We start from the raw sequence: 21,109 nt of genomic DNA, 5'->3' as shown, positions 1-21,109 counted from the left end.
TGATTAGATGAGCGTGTAAGTGAGTGAGAGAGTGAATGAATATGAGTCAAATACTGAAATACATTTTGCAATTCGAGAGAAAAATCAAATGAGTGAGTGATATGATTGTGTATACATATGATTATGTAAGTGAGTACTGGGCAGGTCGGGGGACTACACACTAACCCTCATGACAGTGATAGAAGTGGGCTTCTCTCCGTCTCTCTCTTTTCTCCACCTCTCTTTTGTTACTCGGTGTAAAAACATAGGCACTTAGAGCGGTGCTAGTTGTTAGCTAGTAGGCTAGCTGCGCGCTCGCTCCCCCCGCGGCCTGGCTGGAGATGAGTGGAAGATGTCCGTGTCGGCGCTTAAGGCCGAATTAAAGTTCTTGGAGTCGATTTTTGACCCGAATCACGAACGTTTTCGAATAATCGACTGGAAACCCGACGAGCTTAGCTGTCAGTTTAATGTGACTGGTGAAAAGCTACTGATCATCCATTGCAATATTACGGTAAGGGCAGATGTGGGAAGACGCACCTAGCTAGTTAGCCTGATCAACAACACCTCATATGTGGGCTAAAATGAACGTTAAATGAATAACACATTTAAATATTTTTTTCTAAACGAGCTCTAATAAAGGCTCACTTGTGTCTATTGATATTTATTTCACAACTTATTATTTTAAAGCTAATAAATCTAAGAAGCTAATTGGTTTGGTTTTAGGGTGAAGTTCTCCCAAGTGGTTAAAGTTGGCCAGGTGCCTGTATAGTCGCCATTGGTAATTATTTAGTTCGGTCATCTGTTTACGGAGTCCTAAAAACCAGCAGGAGTATGTTTAAAGTGTAAAGTGTATCTGTAAAGTTTGCAGTAACTTGTTTCAAAAGCGTTGCGACACTTCTGCTTTATTCAGCTAATGCACTGCTACATGTCCGCTACTTAAACCTCCTTCACTTGTACTAAACTAGTAGCAGTCTGTTTGTGAAGATAAACTCTGGTTAGCAGACCTGGAATTCCCCCAGAAATAATGGCAACCCAGTGTTTATGATCTGGATTAGGCCCCGTGTCGGCTAATTTCAGGGCATAAATCCTTGATGGTGTGTAACAACACTATAACCAGTTTATCTAACAGATTGGTGACTGCTTGCCTGGGTGGCTGGTGCTAATCTACTCTTTAAAACAAAGCAAACAGTCGGTACCAACGACCAGCTGGTTAATTAGCTAGCAAGAATACTATTCGTAGCAGTTTGGTCTAATCCACGCACAAGGATTTCAGACATTAGATAAAGTCTGTACAGTCTTGTTTACGTCTTGTGTAATGTAACAATAACTGACACCTTCTGATAAAGTTGTCAAGCCTGGGAAAAGATTGTCAAGTCAAGATCTTGTGTTTATAGATTGATGATTTTTAGCTCATGAAATCTTGAAATTCCCACAAGTTACTTCATGACATCTTGTAATGCCCACTAGCTAGGATTAAGCTAGTTCACAGCCAAACCTGGGCATCTGTTCTGTTATCTAGATCGAAATGGTGTTTAACAGATATGCTAAAATATACAAAAGATATAAACACTTAGAGTGAACTAGGCTCATACTTGGTATGGCCTTCTTTCAAATCAGCCTACATTCCTTTTGGATTCCATAAGATGTTGGAAGATATGGGTGCATAACGGTTCCTGCAGATCTTTTCAGCTGCTCCTTCATGCTGCTGCTGAAGAAAATGTAACTTGTCTTGGAAGCAAGATGACTTGTTTTGTGATGTGATGCATTATCATGCTGAAGATTAGAAGATGGTAAATTGTGTTTAGGAAGAAATTACAGTAATACTTTATTAGGCTGTGGTGTTCAAGCGATAATTGATTGGTATTACTAGGCTCAAAGTGCGACAAAAACACTTCCCACATTATTACACCACCCCATACCAGCCTGGACACGTGACACAAGGCAAGTTCGGTTTGGAGATTCAGGCTGGGGACCATAGTTATAGAAATAGTCAACTAGCTCATCTGGCATCAACAATTATTCCACAGTCAGAATGACTGAGATTATGTTTTGTCCCTATTTTGGTGGCCGATTTAAACGTTATCCAAAGTTTGCTGGCGCATATCACCAGAATTTTATGCATTGCACTGCCACCACCTTACTGGCTTATTAGGTAATTGCATGAATGATTAAGTGTACCGGTGTTTCCAATACAATGTTCCAAAACAATTTTTTTAAACAAGTAAGGCATGTTAACTAGCTTATTATGGTCAATATAGTTAGCGCAAAGTTATTTACAAAAAGTATTCTACTTTCGGCTGCTCCTGTTAGGGGTTTCCACAGTGGATCATCTGTCTGCATACTACCCTGTCCTCTACATCTGCCTCTTTTGAACCAGCTACCTGCTTGTCTTTTTCACCACATCCATAAACTTCCTTTTTGGCTTTCCTCTTTTTCTCCTGCCTGGCTTTTCCATCCTCAGCATTCTTCTACCGACATACCCCATGTCCCTTTTCTGCGCATGTCCAAACCAGCTCAATCAGGCCTCTCTCACCTTGTCTCCAAAACGTCCTCATGTGTTGTTCAGGACACCATCCTTGTCACTCCCAATGCCACTCTGCCACCTCCAGCTCAGCCTCCTGTCTTTTTTTATGCTTCTGTCTCTAAACCATACAACATTGCAGGGCTCACAACAGTCCTATAAACTTTCCCTTTCACAAATCACTCCTGACACTTCTCCACCCTGCCTGCACTCTTTTCTTCACTTCTCTAACACACTCTCCATTACTTTGCACTGTTGACCCCAGGTACCTGAATTCCTCCACCTTCTCCAGCTTCTCTCCCTGCAACCGCACCACTCCACTGCACTCCCTCTCATTCAAACTCATGTACTCTGTCTTACTTCTACTGAATTTTATTCCCCTTCTCTCCAGTGTGTACCTTCACCTTTCCAGGCTCTTCTCTACCTGCTCCCTACTCTCACCACAAATCACAATATTGCAAAGTTATTTACACATAAAAATACTGAAGAAGTAATTCTTAACATGACTGGCACTACACAAGCAGTCTTGACTGTGAGGATGTTGTTTTTAAGGTTAAAAAAATAATTATTATTATTTGGTAACCAAATTGCTATGTACCAAGGACAGAAAGTCTTCAGTAAAGTTCACACAGTTTTTTCTTCTGCTGTGGAAGAGCTGCTGGATTTGATCATAGAAAGAACTAAGACTTTTTTGATCAAAAGTCAAAGTGCTGATATATTTTAAAGGCATGTTCTGCATTTAGGAGGCTTACCCCTCAACTCCCCCTTTATGGTTTGTGGAATCAGATGATCCGAGCCTGACTGAGGTGTTCGAGCGCCTGGAGGATGTCCGGAAAGGCAGTACCTTGGTAAGAAATGATTCTTAAAAGATCTTGTCTCCTCAAGTTGTTCTTTTGATTTTGATCTATTACTGCTATTCAGTAACTTACAGGGGTGTAATAAGCACTTGGAGAAATTGACTGTTTAATTTATTATTTTTCTCTCTCTCAGCTCGTTCAGCAGTTGAAAAGACTTATCTGTGATCTTTGTCGGCTGTATAACCTGCCCCGGCACCCTGATGTAGATATGCTGGACCAGCCTCTTCCTGCTGGACCAATCAGTCATGAGAGAAAGGTTAATTAAATCAGTCATTTTCTGTATGCTTTTGAAAAAAATATGTCTTATTTATATTTAAATATTTTTTCTGTTATTTGCCAAAAGCATGTAACAACAGATGAAGTAACATCTGATGAAGAAGAAGAGGAAGAAATGACTGAGGTTGACTGAGGCTTAATACAAATGCCTTTTTTTATTTGTTTATTATGAAGTGTCTTACATGACTTAAAACATTGTGTGTATTAGCAGGACATCGAAGATCTTGACCACTATGAGATGAAAGTGGAGGAACCTGTAGAAGGCAAGAAGTCAGAAGATGACGGGATAGAAAAGGAGAACCTTGCTATACTAGAAAAAATCAGAAAGACCCAAAGGCAAGATCACTTGAATGTAAGTGTTAGTTGAATGTGGAAACATTAACACCGAACCTGATTGAATAATATAATATCTTATCCCACCCATTCTCAATAACTCATTGCCCAAATTATTTTTTTTTTATCACAAAAATCGTTTGGTTGTCCTCTGAATCAAGGCTGCACCATTATTAAAATTGTCTAATATTACTGATGTTACTGAATTTAAGATCCCCTTATGTATTTTAGTACAGGCTCACAGAAATGTCTGTGACTTGTTATAGTGCTGGACCACTTCACTGAGCAGGAACATCTAAAATTGGTCAGCATTCACACTGCACATTTCTGTAGCAATGCTTGATTTTGATGCAGAAGGTGTACTGCTGCAAGAAGTATATTCCTGGTCTCGACATTGCTCTAAAATCTCAATTTTTACATGTCAAAATTAATAAATTTTCTTGAAAAGTCTTTGTTTTATGATCTTTAGGGTGCAGTGTCAGGCTCTGTTCAAGCCTCAGACCGTCTTATGAAGGAACTCAGGGAGATCTATAGGTCACCGAGTTACAAGATGGGTAAAGATACAGTTTTGTGTGTTGTACATATACATAAATGGGTATAGGGGTGTTTTGGGGAGAAATGTGATGCTTATGCAGTTATGCCTCTAACAGACTGAGCCAAATTAGTTATGCTTCCCCAGATGTCATTTGATGTCAGTCAAGATGGACTTTAAAGTCTAGAAAAACAAGATTTTGATGATTCTTAATTAATATGATGTTGATAGATAGATAGATAGATAGATAGATAGATAGATAGATAGATAGATAGATAGATAGATAGATAGATAGATAGATAGATAGATATCTTTTTATATTAAGCTATTTTTGTTTGTGTTGGTATGTCATGTATTGTGTATATGTTATGCAGGTATTTATTCAGTGGAACTCGTTAATGATAGTCTTTATGAATGGCATGTAAAGCTGAGGACGTAAGTACAGTCATTTCATCATTGATATTGATATATAAATGCTTGTGACTTGACTGCTTGTTCTAGCTTTCAACTAAGAAAATTCAATGTATTACAGGGTAGATCCAGATAGTCCATTACATAGTGACTTGCAAGTCTTGAAAGAAAAAGAAGGAGTTGACTATATTCTGCTCAGCTTCTTTTATAAAGTGAGTTAATTGCCTAAATAACTTGATTAATTAAGTGTTCACCTTTTAACGTTTTAATAATTTCGTTCTATTGGTTTCACAGGATAACTTTCCCTTTGATCCCCCCTTTGTACGAGTAGTATCTCCTATACTCTCTGGAGGGTCAGTACAAGAACCTTATTTATGCTTTTAGAGTGTGTTTGTATTTTTATCAGCTGTATCCTTCTTATTATTAGCTTAATCTCAACTTATTCAACTTTTCCATAAAAGAAATGGCTGCAGTGATCAAAACACATGGAAATCAAAACACATCATTGTAATTGTGTTTGTTATTGTTTTCTTATAGTTATCTTATATGACCCGCCAGATATATTGAATGGGTTTAATCCAAACCTCTATAACTAATGAAACTAATTACAGCTTGGATCTAATGTGGTATATGTTGGTAGCAAATTCAAGAATTGAAAGCTCTCTTGTTCTAATACAAAGATTCCCAACCCTGGTCTTTTAGTACCCCATATTATTGTTTTCATTGCTACTTCAGCTTAGGAGTGGCTGTTTAATCAGTTGTTAAGTCAGGTGTGCACTTTAGTACAGGGGATACTCCAGGACTGGGAACCTGTGATCTAATAAATTAATTCATTTCTATTGTATTCATTGTAATTGTATTTAAGAAATACATATGCAAATGTAAGGTTTAAAATGTATGTTATAAGTGGAGGCATTTTTGTCTACCTTTGTAAAAATAAAATATTTAGTGCTTTTTAGGTAATATATAAGTGCATTAGCTGTACTATTAAGTCAACCATATACATTTTATAGCCCATTTCCTATTTTAAATATTTCAAATTGTATATTATTTCTAGCTATGTTCTCGGTGGAGGGGCCTTATGTATGGAACTACTAACAAAACAGGTTAGAATTCCTAATGTTTTTATGGCTCTTTGATATAGTTCATGTTGCTGATTGTGTATGTGCATTCTAATCAACACACTCTCGTTCTCTCTCTTTTTCATATGCACAATCAGGGCTGGAGCAGTGCCTATTCCATAGAGTCTGTCATTATGCAAATCAATGCTACTCTGGTGAAAGGGAAAGCTAGAGTACAATTTGGAGCTAATAAGGTTTGTATTCCTGGCCTTTTGGCTTTTTTTCCTCCACTTATTTGTAAATATTTATTTGCTAACTGCAACATGCAACATTGTTTTTTTTTTAATATTGCTTTTTCCTCCTAACAGAACCAGTATAATCTTGCCAGAGCGCAACAGTCATATAAGTCTTTGGTCCAGATCCATGAAAAGAATGGTAAGAATTGTTAAAATTTTTATAATTTGCTGTTTCTTATCGTTATACAACAGTGCTTTCAAACTTATTGCTAGAGTTTGTTTTTCTTTTGTCCTCTACTGAAATATCATTTTGATTTTTGAAACCTTTCAAATTAATTACAGCCCACAAGACAAATTATCATTTATAAAACTGATATTAGTTTATTGAATGGTCTTGTTTTGGGACTTTGTTTGGTGGTGTGTCTATGGGCGATATTTGGGATCAACTTGCATTGTCAAAAGTGTTGTGGTGTGTTTTTGTAGGCTGGTACACACCTCCTAAAGAAGATGGTTAAGAAGAAGTAGAAGACGATGACGACACATCATTACGGGAATGTGGCACTTGAGATAAACTATTTTGCATTTGAATTGTTCTAAAATTCCGCTAAATTTCTTTCGTTCAGCAGGAGTGTGAGGTCCATTTAGTCTGTTCCTCTTATTTCACTCGATCTTCTGTGTGTAACCTTTTTCCTTGCTGGATGTGTCTGAAGCACACAGCTTTGGTAATAATGCGTGATTTACACCGAGCAATGTTTAGCGACCAAAAGATTAATGTTTTGCCTGGAACCGAATGAAATAATGTAAGAATGTATCTCTGCAGGCATTGCTCTATCTTTTTAAAACTTTTGTGTTCGATGTTGTTAAAATGTGCTAGTATGTTTAATGCTTTTAGAAAAAATATTATTTTCTGTAATAATAAAATTAAGGTTATTGTAAGGTATGGGATTCATTCCAGTTTTCAGTTTAATAACTGTGGATGAATACCACTCTGTGCCCTGTATCCTGCTTTTAGCCTTGTCTTTAATCTGAGGTCTGTTTAGCAAACACAAGCCTGAGAACATGCAAATAAATAAATGCCATGTTCTCTAATTCGACAGAAACTTGCCTGTGTATTCGTTAATGTGCTGTTAATGTGGAATTTCGGCTATGCCATGATATACAGCCAAGACCTTGATCATAAAATATTTAATTGGATGTTGTGGAAAATTATAAGCAACTAAACTTTTTTTTTTTTTTCTTTTTCCTTCAATAGGGGCTTTAGAAACATTTATTTGTTTAATTCTGAGGTTGTCAAATAGTCATTCCTTATTACCTTAATCCATGCCTGTTTTTAAATCTTGTCCTTTATTTTTAATAATACTGACACTAATTCAGCAACTTATTTTTCTGGTTCACCCAACCACCCCCCACCCTTAGTTACCCACCCTGCCACCAGTTTCCTAATGAGAAGGACTCTTCTTTTCGATGTCCTCCCCCCACATTGGACTGCTGTAAAGTGCTAATTGTACATTCAATTTTGTCATTACCTGGAAAACCTCAGGAACTCTGCTAGACTGATGTTATTATTGTTGATATTACCATGGTTTATATCCTAAAACCAATGGGTTTAGAGTTTTACATAAGCTGGTTTAATTAAAAGCCTATTGTTTTCAACAGACTTTACAACCAGGCATTATATAGTGTACTATAATGAAGAATCCGTTTCTGTTACTGCTGTTTTGTTTGTATTTTTAATTTTTTTATTTACCAAGTGCAGCAGAGGACCAAATAGCAAGGATCATGGTTTCATTATGATTATTTGTAACTGTTTCCTTCCCAACTTCATTGTCTCCTAGTATTGTAATTTTTGTTTTAGGAAATGGCCCAAGGTTAAACTACTTGGCTTTTTTTGCACAGAGTATAAAAATGTGCCTCAGTAATAAACATTAAGGGTTGGAGTCATGTCCAGACTCTAAACTATTCATGATTACAGAAAAGCCCCATCTAACAATAGCTTGCTGATCTGTAAATCTGTGAAATAAAATCAACCTGTCAAGTAAATGTTTGGTGAACAGGAGTATTAAGTAAGGTGTCTTGAAGGTTACAATGGCATTTGCACTCTAAGAGAAGCACAGCTGAGCACAGTCTTTAAATGTATCTCCGGGTTTTAGTGTTCACCCCAGGTTAGTCATACTCTGTTACTGCAAAGTCGCTGTTTGATTTTTAAGTTAAGTTTTAAATTTAACACATCTGCACCTTGTAATCAGGATCCACCTGGTATGCTGTGTTTTTTTTTTTGTTTGTTTTGTTTTTATTTAAGTAATGCTATGTTTGTTGTCCTACCAAGTATGAATGGATATTTTAAATACTGACCTCAGCCTAACTAATGACTGTGTTCTTACTTTCTTTTTTTTTATTGGTGCCATCGCATGGTGGAATTATTCTTTTGGCATGCATTCAGGTTGTTCTTTTCATTTGCAAGAGAACTTTGATCATGTACAGTAAATTTTGTAAACTTGCATCAAGTTTATGAATAAAGAATTTTACAACAGTTGTTTTGTAATTTAATTGAAAATGTGTCATTGAACTACCTGGTTTTTGAAAAAAAAACTAACAAAAAAAAAAAAAAAAAGTCTGAAAAGCAGTTCTGTGTATTCTATTAATCAGAAAAAAAATCATTTGTTTAATATTGTGTATGAATATGCAAAGGGCCAGACATCCCCATCAACAGGGTCAGTAACTAGTAACCTACATTACTCTGTATGAATTCTTCAATGATCTTTTATATGCATATTTATGATTCTGTGGTCTGGGTTAAAGGCTTGTCTTATCTATTTGGCCCTGCAGTGATTCCACAGGTTGCGCAATGCTAGGGGTGGCTACAGAGAAATTTAAAACTTCCAATCTAAAACAGTAAAAAAGGAAAACTCTTTAGAAAATAAATAATTATTAATGAATAATTTTTTACATTTAAAATAATCAGTTTTAAAATTCATTCAGTTGGTCAGACTGAAGCATTTTACCAGGCTGCTCCCAGCCCTCAAGCCCCTACCCCGTAACAAACGTCAACATCAGCTGTACTGAAGCCTTATGAAGTTAATATCATCACGAGAAAGAGCAGGACCAAAAGATATTCTTATTGTAAATTTGTTTATTTTTGATTTAATAAACTACTGTAGGTTTGTAAACTGTATTTCCCCTTCAGGAATTCGAGCTGCGTCGAAACGCTATGGGAACGCCCCGGCGTGACCACGCTCTGAACCACGTGTGAAATCTAGCCAATAGGCAAGCCGTGACGTCATAGACAGGCGACGTCGCGTAACCCAGGAAGCTACAAGATGGCTGTGCGGTGGTAGCGACATTAGCTTCTGCTCGTTCAGGTAAGCGCTTTGAGTGTGTTATCTGTGCAGTCATGAGCTTATATGCAGGCAGAATTCCGTCTGCGTGTTTCCTGCTTGCCCCGATTCATTTCGGGGAGGGGGACACGCAGCCGATGTGTTGTTTGCTTAGCTTAGGAGCGTGCTTAGTCGGCTCTCTCGGCTTTAGAGTGTTTCTTTACACGAGGCTGTGTGCTCCCACACGATGTGTCTTGTTACAGGCATTCTGCCCTCCTCTGTTTATAGCCCCCGACCAGGGGTTACGAGGCAGGGTCTGGTCAGTGTGGCGTGATTGGACACTCGTTCCCATAGCGTTTCGACGCAGTTCGAGTTCCTGAACGGGAACGTCTCTAGGTTACGAACGTAACCCCTGTTCCCCGAGGGAACGAGACGCTGCGTCTCCGTGCCACACTCCCTGCCACACTCCCTGCATCCCTGCGGCGCTTACCTTCTCTCTTTGCAGAAGCTAATGTCGCTACCACCGCACAGCCATCTTGTAGCTTCCTGGTTTACGCGACGTCGCCTGTCTATGACGTCACGGCTTGCCTATTGGCTAGATTTCACACGTGGTTCCCATAGCGTTTCGACGCAACGTCTCGTTCCCTCGGGGAACTAGGGTTACGTTCGTAACCTAGAGACGGTTCTTTAGATGTCGGTCTGCTTATCTGTTTATGTATCTATTTTTGTATTAAACCATTCATTTCTCTATACACCATTTATTTTCTATGCCAATCTTGAATGTGGTTAATGAAGAGCTTCTTTCAAAGTCTGACTTAAACACCACCACAACCCAGATAACCATCATCATCATAATATAATCACAGTTTAGATTTTTGAACAAATAAAGGCTTTTGGTTGACTGTTGTGTAGATGAGAATTCATTAAGATACACATAACCGTTGCGTTGCTTACGTAACTGAATAACTTTATAGAGCATATCAGAAGGGGAAAGTGGTTTTACCCTTTTATCATTAGAACATGATCTTGGGACATTATGTTCAGATGTACTGTGTACACTGCTTTCCAGGTCTGAATGTCACTGATGAGCTCTCGCACTGCTCGTGCACTAACATTGTTTTTTCTTTTTTTTTTTCTTTATCTACATGCTTAATGTACGCAGTATCCATTTCCTGAAGATTCTTTACATACTCCTGTTCTAGGCAAGTTCTGTTTTTGCTTAGGTGAGTATCTGTAATTCTCTTTGTGGTTCATTTTAGAGAAAAAAAAATAAAATTAATATGTATAATAATAATACCGAAGACGAATTTATTGTGGACCACTTTTAAATGTTTTTTTTTATATATATATATAAATGTGTCCAGTTGTTGGCACCTCTGGAACTAGCAGTCGTTGTCCTTTCGGGTATTTGTATAAATCTCAGCTAAAATCTACCTTCCAAGACAAAAATTGTGTCTGTCTTATTACAATTAATCTACACTCAAATAATAAAAATGTTTACTATTAAAACACTGTAGATAAATGAATACAATCATTGTATTTGCATTTTGGGGACGGATTGGATCAGTAACAATATTTTGAATGCTACATTTATATATTAACTGCTTTTTTTCCACATTAGCTTACATACCCTTTTAATCATGTAATGAAACACCATTTAAGGATTATCTTTGCAAGAGCTGGAGGTTATATATTCTTTTAGATAGGATAAAGTACTAAACAAAAACCTGTGTTAGTCAGACTGTCCAGATGAGCTGCAGCAGGTTCTCCAAAAAACTATACAGACATCTTGTATGTAATTTTAGTGAGCTTCCTGGTGCCATTTACAGGTGCATTCACAAAGTTAATGGCAAATAAGCTTTAATAGATTGTAACTGCTCATTTCTCTCTTTTTTTTTGGCTCGTGTACCAGCAAATTTATATACATTTTTTTACAATGAATTAACTGTTCAATAGCTGCTCATATTTTGTCAGATTTTTAGGAACAACTGTAATACAGCGTTTCCACTGCACTCAGGTCTTTTTTTTTCAATATATCAAAGAACGTGCCAGCTTTAATGGAGTGGGTGTAGATAATAATCAGAGCACCTCCCACTTCTAAATCAGTTAAACAAGAGATATTTATAATCAACGCTCCAAGACCCTTTCCGCTAGATTACCATTAAAACTGTGACTGATCAGCAAATAAGAGTCTGAATCACAAGTTAAGTTTAAATAATTAATTTCTTTATATTTTGTTGTACATTATAATTTTTTTTACATTCATTTTACATTTACGATCATTCATATTTTTCTATATTATGCGATATTTTGTGTATATTCTATATTTTACACAAAAGGCTTATTTTATAATGCATATTATTCAAGCTTTTTTTCTGTTTTTTTATTTATAGGTCTTGAAAGATGTATTTTTCAGCCCTTCTTATAATATTGTCCCTGTTTTCTGTTCCATCTGGAGTCTATTCTGGAAAGATTCTGGTATATCCAGTGGATGGAAGCCACTGGATTAATATGAAAGTTCTCATTACAGAATTATATTCAAGAGGCCACAACATCACAGTGATTCGCAGTTCAGACAATATGTATATTAAAGAATCACCCTACTACAGTTACATCACTGTTGATATGGGTGAATATAATGAAGAATATTGGAACAATCTTTTGTCTGTGTCACTACAAACGCATCCTTACAAAATTTTAGCTTGGAACAAAATCATCTTTGGAGTGGAGGTTATGAAAATGTTCTCTGAGATTCATAAACAGATTTGTAACATGACCGCCAAGATATTTGAAAATGAGACCTTGATGAACTCTTTGCAGCAGGCTAACTATGATATGCTTTTAGCTGACCCTGCTATGGGAGGCGGTGTGCTACTTGCACACAAACTTGGCCTCCCTCTTGTGCTTAATGTTCGTTGGACTGTTCTTGGAGAAGGTCATTTTGCTATTGCTCCATCACCTCTGTCTTATGTGCCTTTTCCTGGTGCAGAACTAACAGACAAAATGACTTTTACTCAGCGAGTGACAAATGTGTTGATTTATTTCATGACTAACTATCAACATTCAAACTATTTTGGCCATCATTACAAGGAGTTTTGTCAGAAATACTTTGGACCCGATGTTGATTACTTTTCCCTGTTTCAGAATGCAGATATCTGGCTCATGAGAAATGATTTTACCTTTGAATTTCCACGACCCACAATGCCAAACGTAGTATATATGGGTGGTTTTCAGTGCAAGCCCTCAAGTCCACTTTCTGATGATCTAGAAAAGTTTGTCCAGAGTTCAGGTGAACATGGGGTCATCATAATGTCTTTGGGAACTCTTTTCGGGGAACTTATAGATGACATTACAAATGAGATTGCAGCTGCCTTTGCCCAACTGCCTCAGAAGGTCATTTGGAGACACACCGGACCTCGACCCTCTACTCTTGGCAACAACACATTACTAGTGAACTGGATGCCACAAAATGACCTACTTGGACACACCAAGACTAAGGTCTTTGTAGCACATGGAGGAACCAATGGTATTCAGGAGGCTATTTATCATGGGGTTCCCATTTTAGGTTTACCTCTAGCATTTGATCAGCCCGATAACCTGTCAAGGATGAGAGAAAAGGGAACAGCTAAGGTTTTGGATATTACTAATTTGGACAGATCAGTATTTTTAGAGGCATTAAAGGAAGTGCTGTATAATCCATCTTACAGAGAGAACATGCAAAAATTGTCTCAGCTGCATCATGACCAGCCCATGAAACCCCTTGATCGTGCAGTCTTCTGGATCGAATACGTTATAAGAAATAGAGGTGCTCCTCACCTGCGCACACAGTCTTTCAGGATGTCCTGGATTACCTATCATTCTGTGGATGTTATCCTTACATTGTTGGGGGTTGTGCTGATTAGTGGCTGGATAATGTTTTTGGCACTGAGATGTCTTTGTGTTACATTAATCTTCAAAAAGAAAACCAAATGTGAATGATATGCTTGTTTAAATAATTATGTACCAATGTATAAGTTGAAATTAGTATGAAATATCTACTAAGATTTTTACTCTTTTTAAATCTTGATTATCAAGCAAATTTGTTACAATTTACACAACATAGAACTGACTTCATTGTATTAAGGTAGAAGTAAATATTGCTCAATTCAATATTATTATAACAATTTCTGAATCCAATATTCTATGCTCTCTCTGGTTGGAATAACTTACAGAAGAAACACACTTAACACAGGGGGACCCCATGAAACTCCAAACAGACAGTATTCTGAACTGTGGCTCTAACAGGAGACCATAGATCCGTGCGATGGCAACATATTACCTGCTACATAGCTATTTCACTCCATAAGTAAATATAAATTGTATCATTATATACCTAAGTAATTGTTTCACAACATAAATGTGACAATAAAAACATGCAGCTTTTTTTGGGAATGTCTAATTGTATAAATGTGTTTCCCATCATTTACGGTGTTTTCCGTAAGTTTCAAAAAATTAAAATTAATATCAAATGAGTATAATAATCAATACTTGCATACATTGCATATTTTTGCAATGATCCTCAGTAAAGTCCTCTGGTGCAGTTGTTCTCTTAACAGATACGTAATTTAGTCAGTAAATGCAACACCTGCAAATTTATAAAATGCACATATGCACTAAAAAGGTATTAAATTTACCTAATGCAAATATGTACATCAGTTCCATGTAGCTTTTGTGCAAACTAACTTGTCATTTGTTTGTACATGCAAACATAAGTTAGTGTAATTTTCAAATCCGTGAATAAATTTATACTGCAGCATCACAGCAGATATAATTACTATTGAAGAACTTGGATCATGTGCAGTAGATTTGTAAACCGGCACCAAGTTTATGAATAAAGTATTTTACAAGGGTTGTTGATGTGTGTAATTGAATTGCAAATATGCTATTGAACTACCCAGTTTATGCAAACACTTTGTTAAAAAAATATATAAATAAACAAAAAAACAAAAATCAAATGTGTTTAGCATGTGTTTGTGTGTATTAAATTGAGAAGAAACAAATTGCTTTTGTTTAATATAATTCATAAATATTTCCCGGGCCAGAGGTCTGCAGCAATCTAGTCAGCAACTAGTATCCTATATTACTTTATATTAATTGTCTGTAATTAACATTTATATTCATATTCATGTTTCTATGGCCTGGGTTTAGGGATTATGTTATCACAGTGCCTGTGCAATAATTCCACAGCTTGCACAATGCTAGGGGTGACTACCCTAACTTTGTGTCTTGATAAAGAAGAACCCACCCCAGCTGAGAAATCAGAGTAAAACACTAAACTAGAGTGAGAAAACAGTATAGAAAACAATATCAGCTTTTAAATTAATTCAGTTGGTCAAGTCAAATATAAAACTGCATTGTCAACAGCAGCTTTACTGAGACCGTATAACGTTTATAATCATCAGAAAGCAGGACAAATTTTTTATACAATAAACTACAGTGGGCTTTGACAGGCATCTTTTGTACTGAAAATATTTATACTTCTGAACTGCATGTTCTTTAAATGTCATTCAGTCTGTTTGTCTGTCTGTCTGTCTATCCATCCTTTTATTAATAAACAATAAATTTTTTCATATACTATTTATTTTACTATGCCAATCATTAATGTGCTTGATTTGGGTGGAATCGCTTGAATGGTAACTTGAGCTTCTTTCAAAGTCTGACTTGAGCAACACCACAAGCCAGATAACCAACATCATAATATAATCACAGTTTAGATTTTTTAACAAATATAGCCTTTTGTTTGGCTGTTGTGTAAATAAAAATCATTTAGATACACATAACCATTTGCTGTTTACGTAATTGAATAGCTTTATAGCTATTGAGCATATCAGACGCGTAAAGTGGTTTCACCCTTTTAAGCACTAGAACATGATCTTTGGACATTATGTTCAGAGGTACTGTTTATAGTTCTTTCCCAGGTCTAATTGTAACTGATAAGCTCTCGCACCACACGTGCATTCACATGGGTTTTTTTTTCCTATGTACATGCTTAGTGTGAGCAGTATCAATTTCCAGAAGGCTTTTCACAAAATCCTGAAGTTCTAGGCAACCAGCAAGATTTAGTTTTGCTTAGGTGAGTATCTGTAACTCACTTTGTGGTTATTTATTTATTTATTTATTTATTTATTTATTTATTTATTTATTTTATATAAATTGAATTTGTACCATATAATAATTATAATAACAACAACAACAAAGAAGAACAATTTAAGATGGACAACTTTTAAATTAACTTATGAATTAGTTGATGGCAGCTCTAGAACTAGCAGTCAGTGTCATTTCAACTATGTATAAATCTCAACTGAAATCTACCTTCTAGGACAAAAATGGTGTCTGGTTCATTATAATAAAGCTACATTCAAATCAATTAAACATTTACTACTAAAACACTGTAGATAAATTTATACAATAATATTCTTTGCATTTTGGGCACTGACTGTTTCAATGTTTTCAATGCTTCTTTTACATGTTAACAATAGTTTTTTTCCCCACATTATATACCCATTTTATCCTGTAATGCATCACCATTCTGGCATGTTTAATTATAGTACACTTTAGGATTATAACTAATTTTCAAGAAGTGGGGCTTATATAGTCTTAGAGATAGGAGAAAGTACTCTTCAAAAGCCTAATTCATGCTTTAAAAAAGACATTTCAAAAAATTTAAACAGTGGCGGGCCGTGCATTTGATACCTGGGCTTTCAGTGGGGACTTGCCCGACTTAATCCAACTCTTAATACCACCACCATCACGTTGCAATTAAAGAAACTATCAATAAAATACAAAAACGCAATATAACAACACGTGGCATTACAGAGAGAGAGGCATTTCACATATGGAGGGTGAATATCATTTTACTAAAGCAAGAAACCCAGTTACAATTTCAAACCTCTACTCTACAACCGCAACTGTGCCACCTACATTATCTGAAACAGTTCAAAATCAATATTTGTCTAATAACATGACAAAAACATAAATACATTTAAATAAAATACAACCTACTCACCAGAGATGCAGAGTCATAATTTGCACTGCTCCTCAGAGGCTGTAATCCCGTATTCACTGGTCTGAAAGTGGTAAACAAACCATTTCCCAGGCTGAGACAAGCTAACTAGCTTCGGGGTTGACCAACCTCCTCATGATGTCTATCTTTGGGCAGATTAGATTGACATGGCAGCACATAGAGGTGGAAATCTGATTGGGCAAAAAATCTGACATCCACATTCAAGCAGTGCAGCCAAGAGAAACACTACGAAATGAAGATAATAAACTGTTGGGAATAAATTAATACAATTTCATGGAACAAATATTAGAATTTAGGTTGTAAATGTAGGTCAGTGCTTCTGATAGTGTTTAGGCCAGCAGAGAAGGCTTTGCTGACCCTGACCTCCCACCACTGCATTTTAATGTGTTTCACATACAAAAACAGATTGAAGTGTGTCAGTCAGATTCTCCAGAAGAAATGCACTAGATTCTCCAAAAAACATTTCAGACAATTTCACACTTGTAGATGGAGTTACACTCACACAATAACCTTCACTATTAAACCTTATTCTTAAAATGTCCCAAAATCGGAAAAATTTGTTTAAAATAAATAATACTAACAACAATAATAATGATAATAATAATAATCTCTTTTTCTCCTTCCTGGTAGCTCCATCCTCTGCATTCTCCTACCGATATACCCCATGTCCCTCTGCACATGTCCAAACCATCTCAATCTCGCCTCCCTCACATTGTCTCCAAAACGTCCTACATGCGCTTTCCCTCTAATAAACTAATTTCTAATCCTGTCCATCCTTGTCACTTTCAACAAAAACCTAAACATCTTCAACTCTGCTACCTTCAGCTCCACCTCCTGTCTTTTACTCAATGCCACTGTCTCTAAACCATACAACATCGCAGGTCTCACCACAGTCCAATAAACTTTCCCTTTCACTCTCGCAGATACTCTTCTATCACAAATCACTCCTGCTATCAATCTTTTCCACCCGCTCCACCCTGCCTGCACTCTTCCCTTAACTTTTCTAACACACTCTCCATTACTTTGCACTGTTGAAACCCGGTTACCTGAACTCCTCCACCTTCTCCACCTCTTCAACCTGCAACCACACCACTCCACTGCCCTCCCTCTCATTTACGCACATGTACTCTGTCTTCCTCCTACTGACTTTCATTCCGCTTCTCTCCAGCATGTACCTCCACCTCTCCAGGCTCTTCTCCACCTTCTCCCTACTCTCACCACAAATCACAATATCATCCGCAAACATCATAGTCCATGGAGACTTCTGTCTGACCTCGTCTGTCAACATGTCCATCACCACTGCAAACAGGAAAGGGCTCAGTGCCGATCCTTGATGCAGTCCAACCTTCACCTTGAACCAGTCTGTTGTTCCTGCACACTTCACTGCTGTCACAATGTCCTCATACATGTCCTGCACCACCCTCACATAGTTTTCTGACACACCTTACTTCCTCATACAGTACCACAACTCCTCTCTTGGCACTCTGTCTCAGCCTGGCTTGACTACTCTTTCCCATAACTTTATTCCCCTGTAGTTACTGCAGGTCCACATCTCCCTTATTCTTAAAAATCGGTACCAGCACACTCCTTTTCCATTCCTCAGGTATCCTCTCACATTCCAGAATCTTGGTAAACAATCTGGTTAAAAACTCCACTGCCATCTCGCCTAAACATCTCCATGCTCCATGCTTTTACCGGTATGTCATCTGGTCCTACCAACTTTCCACTCTTCATCCTCTTAATATCTGCTCTCACTTCCTCCTTACTGATCCTATCAACTTCCTGCTTCACCAACTCTACACCATCCAACCTTCTCTCTCTCATTCTCCTCTTTCATCAGCTTCTCAAAATACTCCCTCTATCTTCTCAACACACTCTCCTCTCTAGGCAACACATTTCCATCTCTATCCTTTATTGCTCTAACTTGCAGCACATCCTTCCCAGCTTGGTTTCTCTGCCTGGCCAATCTGTATAAATCCTTTTCTCCTTCCTTAGTCAAATCAAATCAAATTAAATTTTATTTGTCACATACATATAGTCCAACATCTCATACAGCTCCTCATATGCCATTTCCTTGGCTTTCGCCACATCCCTCTTTACCTGCTGCCGCATCTCCTTGTACTCTTGCCTACTTTTCTCATCACTCTGTCAATCCCACTTCTGTTTTGCCAACCTCTTTCCCCTAATGCTCTCCTGCACTTCCTCATTCCACCACCACGTCTCTCTGTCTTCCTTTCTATTTCCAGATGTCACACCAAGTACCTTTCTAGCGGCTCACGAATAAATTTTTTTAATTTTATAACAAAATTTTAACATGACTAACTTTAGTTTCTTTTTAATACCCCTGGCACTGATGAGTATGTTTAATAATAATAATAATAATAATAATAATAATAATAATAATAATAATAATAATGGAAAAAACAGTGACACCACACACAAAGTGTGAGGTGCCAAACTTGCGATCTTCAACTTAATCCTTAAACCGAGAGAATGTATAATTTTAACTATATTCCTCATGTAAAAAGGATTACAGTAATCTATTTACACATTTAAAGTACACATGTGCATCAAAACAAAATCCGTGTAACAAAACCTAATCTTTTTTATTTTTTTAAATAACAATGTTTAACAATAATGCATATTGTTATATAATATATAATATATAGTGTATAATATATTTTATTCTGTCTATAGGTCCTGAAATAAGATGTGTCACTCAGCCCTTCTTATCATATTGTCCCTGTTATCTGTTCCATCTGGAGTCTATTCTGGAAAAATTCTGGTATATCCGGTGGATGGAAGCCACTGGATTAATATGAAAGTTCTCATTACAGAATTATATTCAAGAGGCCACAACATCACAGTCATTCGTGGTTCAAACAATATGTATATTAAAGAGTCACCCTACTACAGTTACATCACTGTTGATATGGGTGAATATAATAGTAACTTTCTGAACAGTTTTGTGGCTATTTCGCTACAAACGCTGGACAACAAAAGATCTTCTTGGAACAAAATCATGTTTGGAGTGGAGGTTCTGAAAAAGTTCTCTAAGGTTCATGAGCTGGTTTGTAACATGACCACCAAGATATTTGAAAATGAGACCTTGATGAACTCTTTGCAGCAGGCTAACTATGATATGCTTTTAGCTGACCCTGCTATGGGAGGCGGTGTGCTACTTGCACACAAACTTGGCCTCCCTCTTGTGCTTAATGTTCGTTGGACTGTTCTTGGAGAAGGTCATTTTGCTATTGCTCCATCACCTCTGTCTTATGTGCCTTTTCCTGGTGCAGAACTAACAGACAAAATGACTTTTACTCAGCGAGTAACAAATGTGTTGATTTATTTCATGACTAACTATCAACAGTTAAACTATTTTGGCCATCATTACAAGGAGTTTTGTCAGAAATACTTTGGACCCGATGTTGATTACTTTTCCCTGTTTCAGAATGCAGATATCTGGCTCATGAGAAATGATTTTACCTTTGAATTTCCACGACCCACAATGCCAAACGTAGTATATATGGGTGGTTTTCAGTGCAAGCCCTCAAGTCCACTTCCTGATGATCTAGAAAAGTTTGTCCAGAGTTCAGGTGAACATGGGGTCATCATAATGTCTTTGGGAACTCTTTTCGGGGAACTTATAGATGACATTACAAATGAGATTGCAGCTGCCTTTGCCCAACTGCCTCAGAAGGTCATTTGGAGACACACTGGACCTCGACCCTCTACTCTTGGCAACAACACATTACTAGTGAACTGGATGCCACAAAATGACCTACTTGGACACACCAAGACTAAGGTCTTTGTAGCACATGGAGGAACCAATGGTATTCAGGAGGCTATTTATCATGGGGTTCCCATTTTAGGTTTACCTATAGCATTTGATCAGCCCGATAACCTGTCAAGGATGAGAGAAAAGGGAACAGCTAAGGTTTTGGATATTACTAATTTGGACAGATCAGTATTTTTAGAGGCATTAAAGGAAGTGCTGTATAATCCATCTTACAGCGAGAACATGCAAAAATTGTCTCAGCTGCATCATGACCAGCCCATGAAACCCCTTGATCGTGCAGTCTTCTGGATCGAATACGTTATAAGAAATAGAGGTGCTCCTCACCTGCGCACACAGTCTTTCAGGATGTCCTGGATTACCTATCATTCTGTGGATGTTATCCTTACATTGTTGGGAGTTGTGATGATTAGTGGCTGGATAATGTTTTTGGCACTGAGATGTCTTTGTGTTACATTAATCTTCAAAAAGAAAAACAAATGTGAATGATATGTTTGTTTAAATTATTATGTACCAATGTATAAGTTAAAATTAGTATGAAATATCTACTAAGATTTCAACACTTGTATTAAACTGATTATCAAGCAAATTCGTTAAAGTTCACACAGTTGGAATTGCTGTATTTGGTATAGAACTGACTTCATTTTATTAATGTAGGTGTAAATTTTGCTCAAAGTTTAAAAATTCTATATTCTATGCTATCTCTGGTTGGAGTAATTTACAGAGGAAC

General features: G+C 37.0%; 1 protein-coding gene, 1 long non-coding RNA gene and 2 pseudogenes across 10 annotated transcripts; 3 read left to right on the top strand and 1 right to left on the bottom strand.

Annotated features, from left to right (window-relative positions):
• Positions 1–203: 203 nt before the first annotated feature.
• On the top strand, positions 204–8,736 carry ube2q2 (ubiquitin-conjugating enzyme E2Q family member 2). Of its 5 annotated transcripts, none has more exons than XM_083546672.1 (13): positions 204–490; positions 3,244–3,348; positions 3,491–3,613; positions 3,701–3,757; positions 3,842–3,985; positions 4,436–4,517; positions 4,870–4,933; positions 5,031–5,123; positions 5,197–5,262; positions 5,967–6,015; positions 6,129–6,224; positions 6,339–6,405; positions 6,690–8,736. In XM_083546672.1, the coding sequence occupies exons 1-13, from the start codon at positions 332–334 to the stop codon at positions 6,719–6,721; spliced, it is 1,137 nt and encodes a 378-aa protein (XP_083402798.1). In that variant the 5' UTR covers positions 204–331; the 3' UTR covers positions 6,722–8,736. The 5 variants fall into 5 exon arrangements, with proteins under 5 accessions (XP_083402798.1, XP_083402797.1, XP_083402799.1 ...); XM_083546671.1 differs by having other exon boundaries at positions 205–490; positions 4,436–4,520; positions 4,873–4,933; XM_083546673.1 differs by having other exon boundaries at positions 207–490; positions 3,845–3,985; positions 4,436–4,520; positions 4,873–4,933.
• On the bottom strand, positions 393–19,269 carry LOC310728843. Its single transcript, XR_014534354.1, has 2 exons — positions 16,566–19,269; positions 393–1,684 (listed from the first exon to the last, which is right to left on the bottom strand). It is a non-coding gene; the product is annotated as an uncharacterized lncRNA (long non-coding RNA).
• On the top strand, positions 9,530–20,968 carry LOC310728840 (UDP-glucuronosyltransferase 2C1 pseudogene; annotated as a pseudogene). 2 transcript variants are annotated; one of them, XR_014538385.1, is made up of 3 exons: positions 9,530–9,565; positions 10,683–10,743; positions 19,281–20,968. The product of XR_014538385.1 is annotated as a UDP-glucuronosyltransferase 2C1 pseudogene (transcript). The 2 variants fall into 2 exon arrangements; XR_014538386.1 differs by lacking the exons at positions 9,530–9,565; positions 10,683–10,743 and adding an exon at positions 14,553–15,632.
• Positions 9,531–13,943, top strand: LOC310728838 (UDP-glucuronosyltransferase 2C1 pseudogene; annotated as a pseudogene). 2 transcript variants are annotated; one of them, XR_014538387.1, is made up of 2 exons: positions 9,531–9,565; positions 11,914–13,943. The product of XR_014538387.1 is annotated as a UDP-glucuronosyltransferase 2C1 pseudogene (transcript). The 2 variants fall into 2 exon arrangements; XR_014538388.1 differs by having other exon boundaries at positions 9,557–9,578; positions 11,924–13,943.
• Positions 20,969–21,109: the final 141 nt, after the last annotated feature.

The sequence above is a fragment of the Silurus aristotelis genome, assembly GCF_946808225.1.
Source record: "Silurus aristotelis genome assembly, chromosome: 7".
Lineage (NCBI taxonomy): Eukaryota > Metazoa > Chordata > Actinopteri > Siluriformes > Siluridae > Silurus > Silurus aristotelis.
The sequence above is the reverse complement of the archived record's forward strand: the minus strand, read 5'-3'. Positions and strand labels throughout refer to the sequence as shown.

Coding starts and splice junctions, on each gene's coding strand:
- ube2q2 (XM_083546672.1), top strand. CDS start 332: ATGTCCGTGTCGGCGCTTAAGGCCGAATTAAAGTTCTTGGAGTCGATT. Junction 3,614..3,700: donor CAATCAGTCATGAGAGAAAG/GTTAATTAAATC, acceptor ATTTGCCAAAAG/CATGTAACAACAGATGAAGT. Junction 6,016..6,128: donor TGGAACTACTAACAAAACAG/GTTAGAATTCCT, acceptor ATGCACAATCAG/GGCTGGAGCAGTGCCTATTC.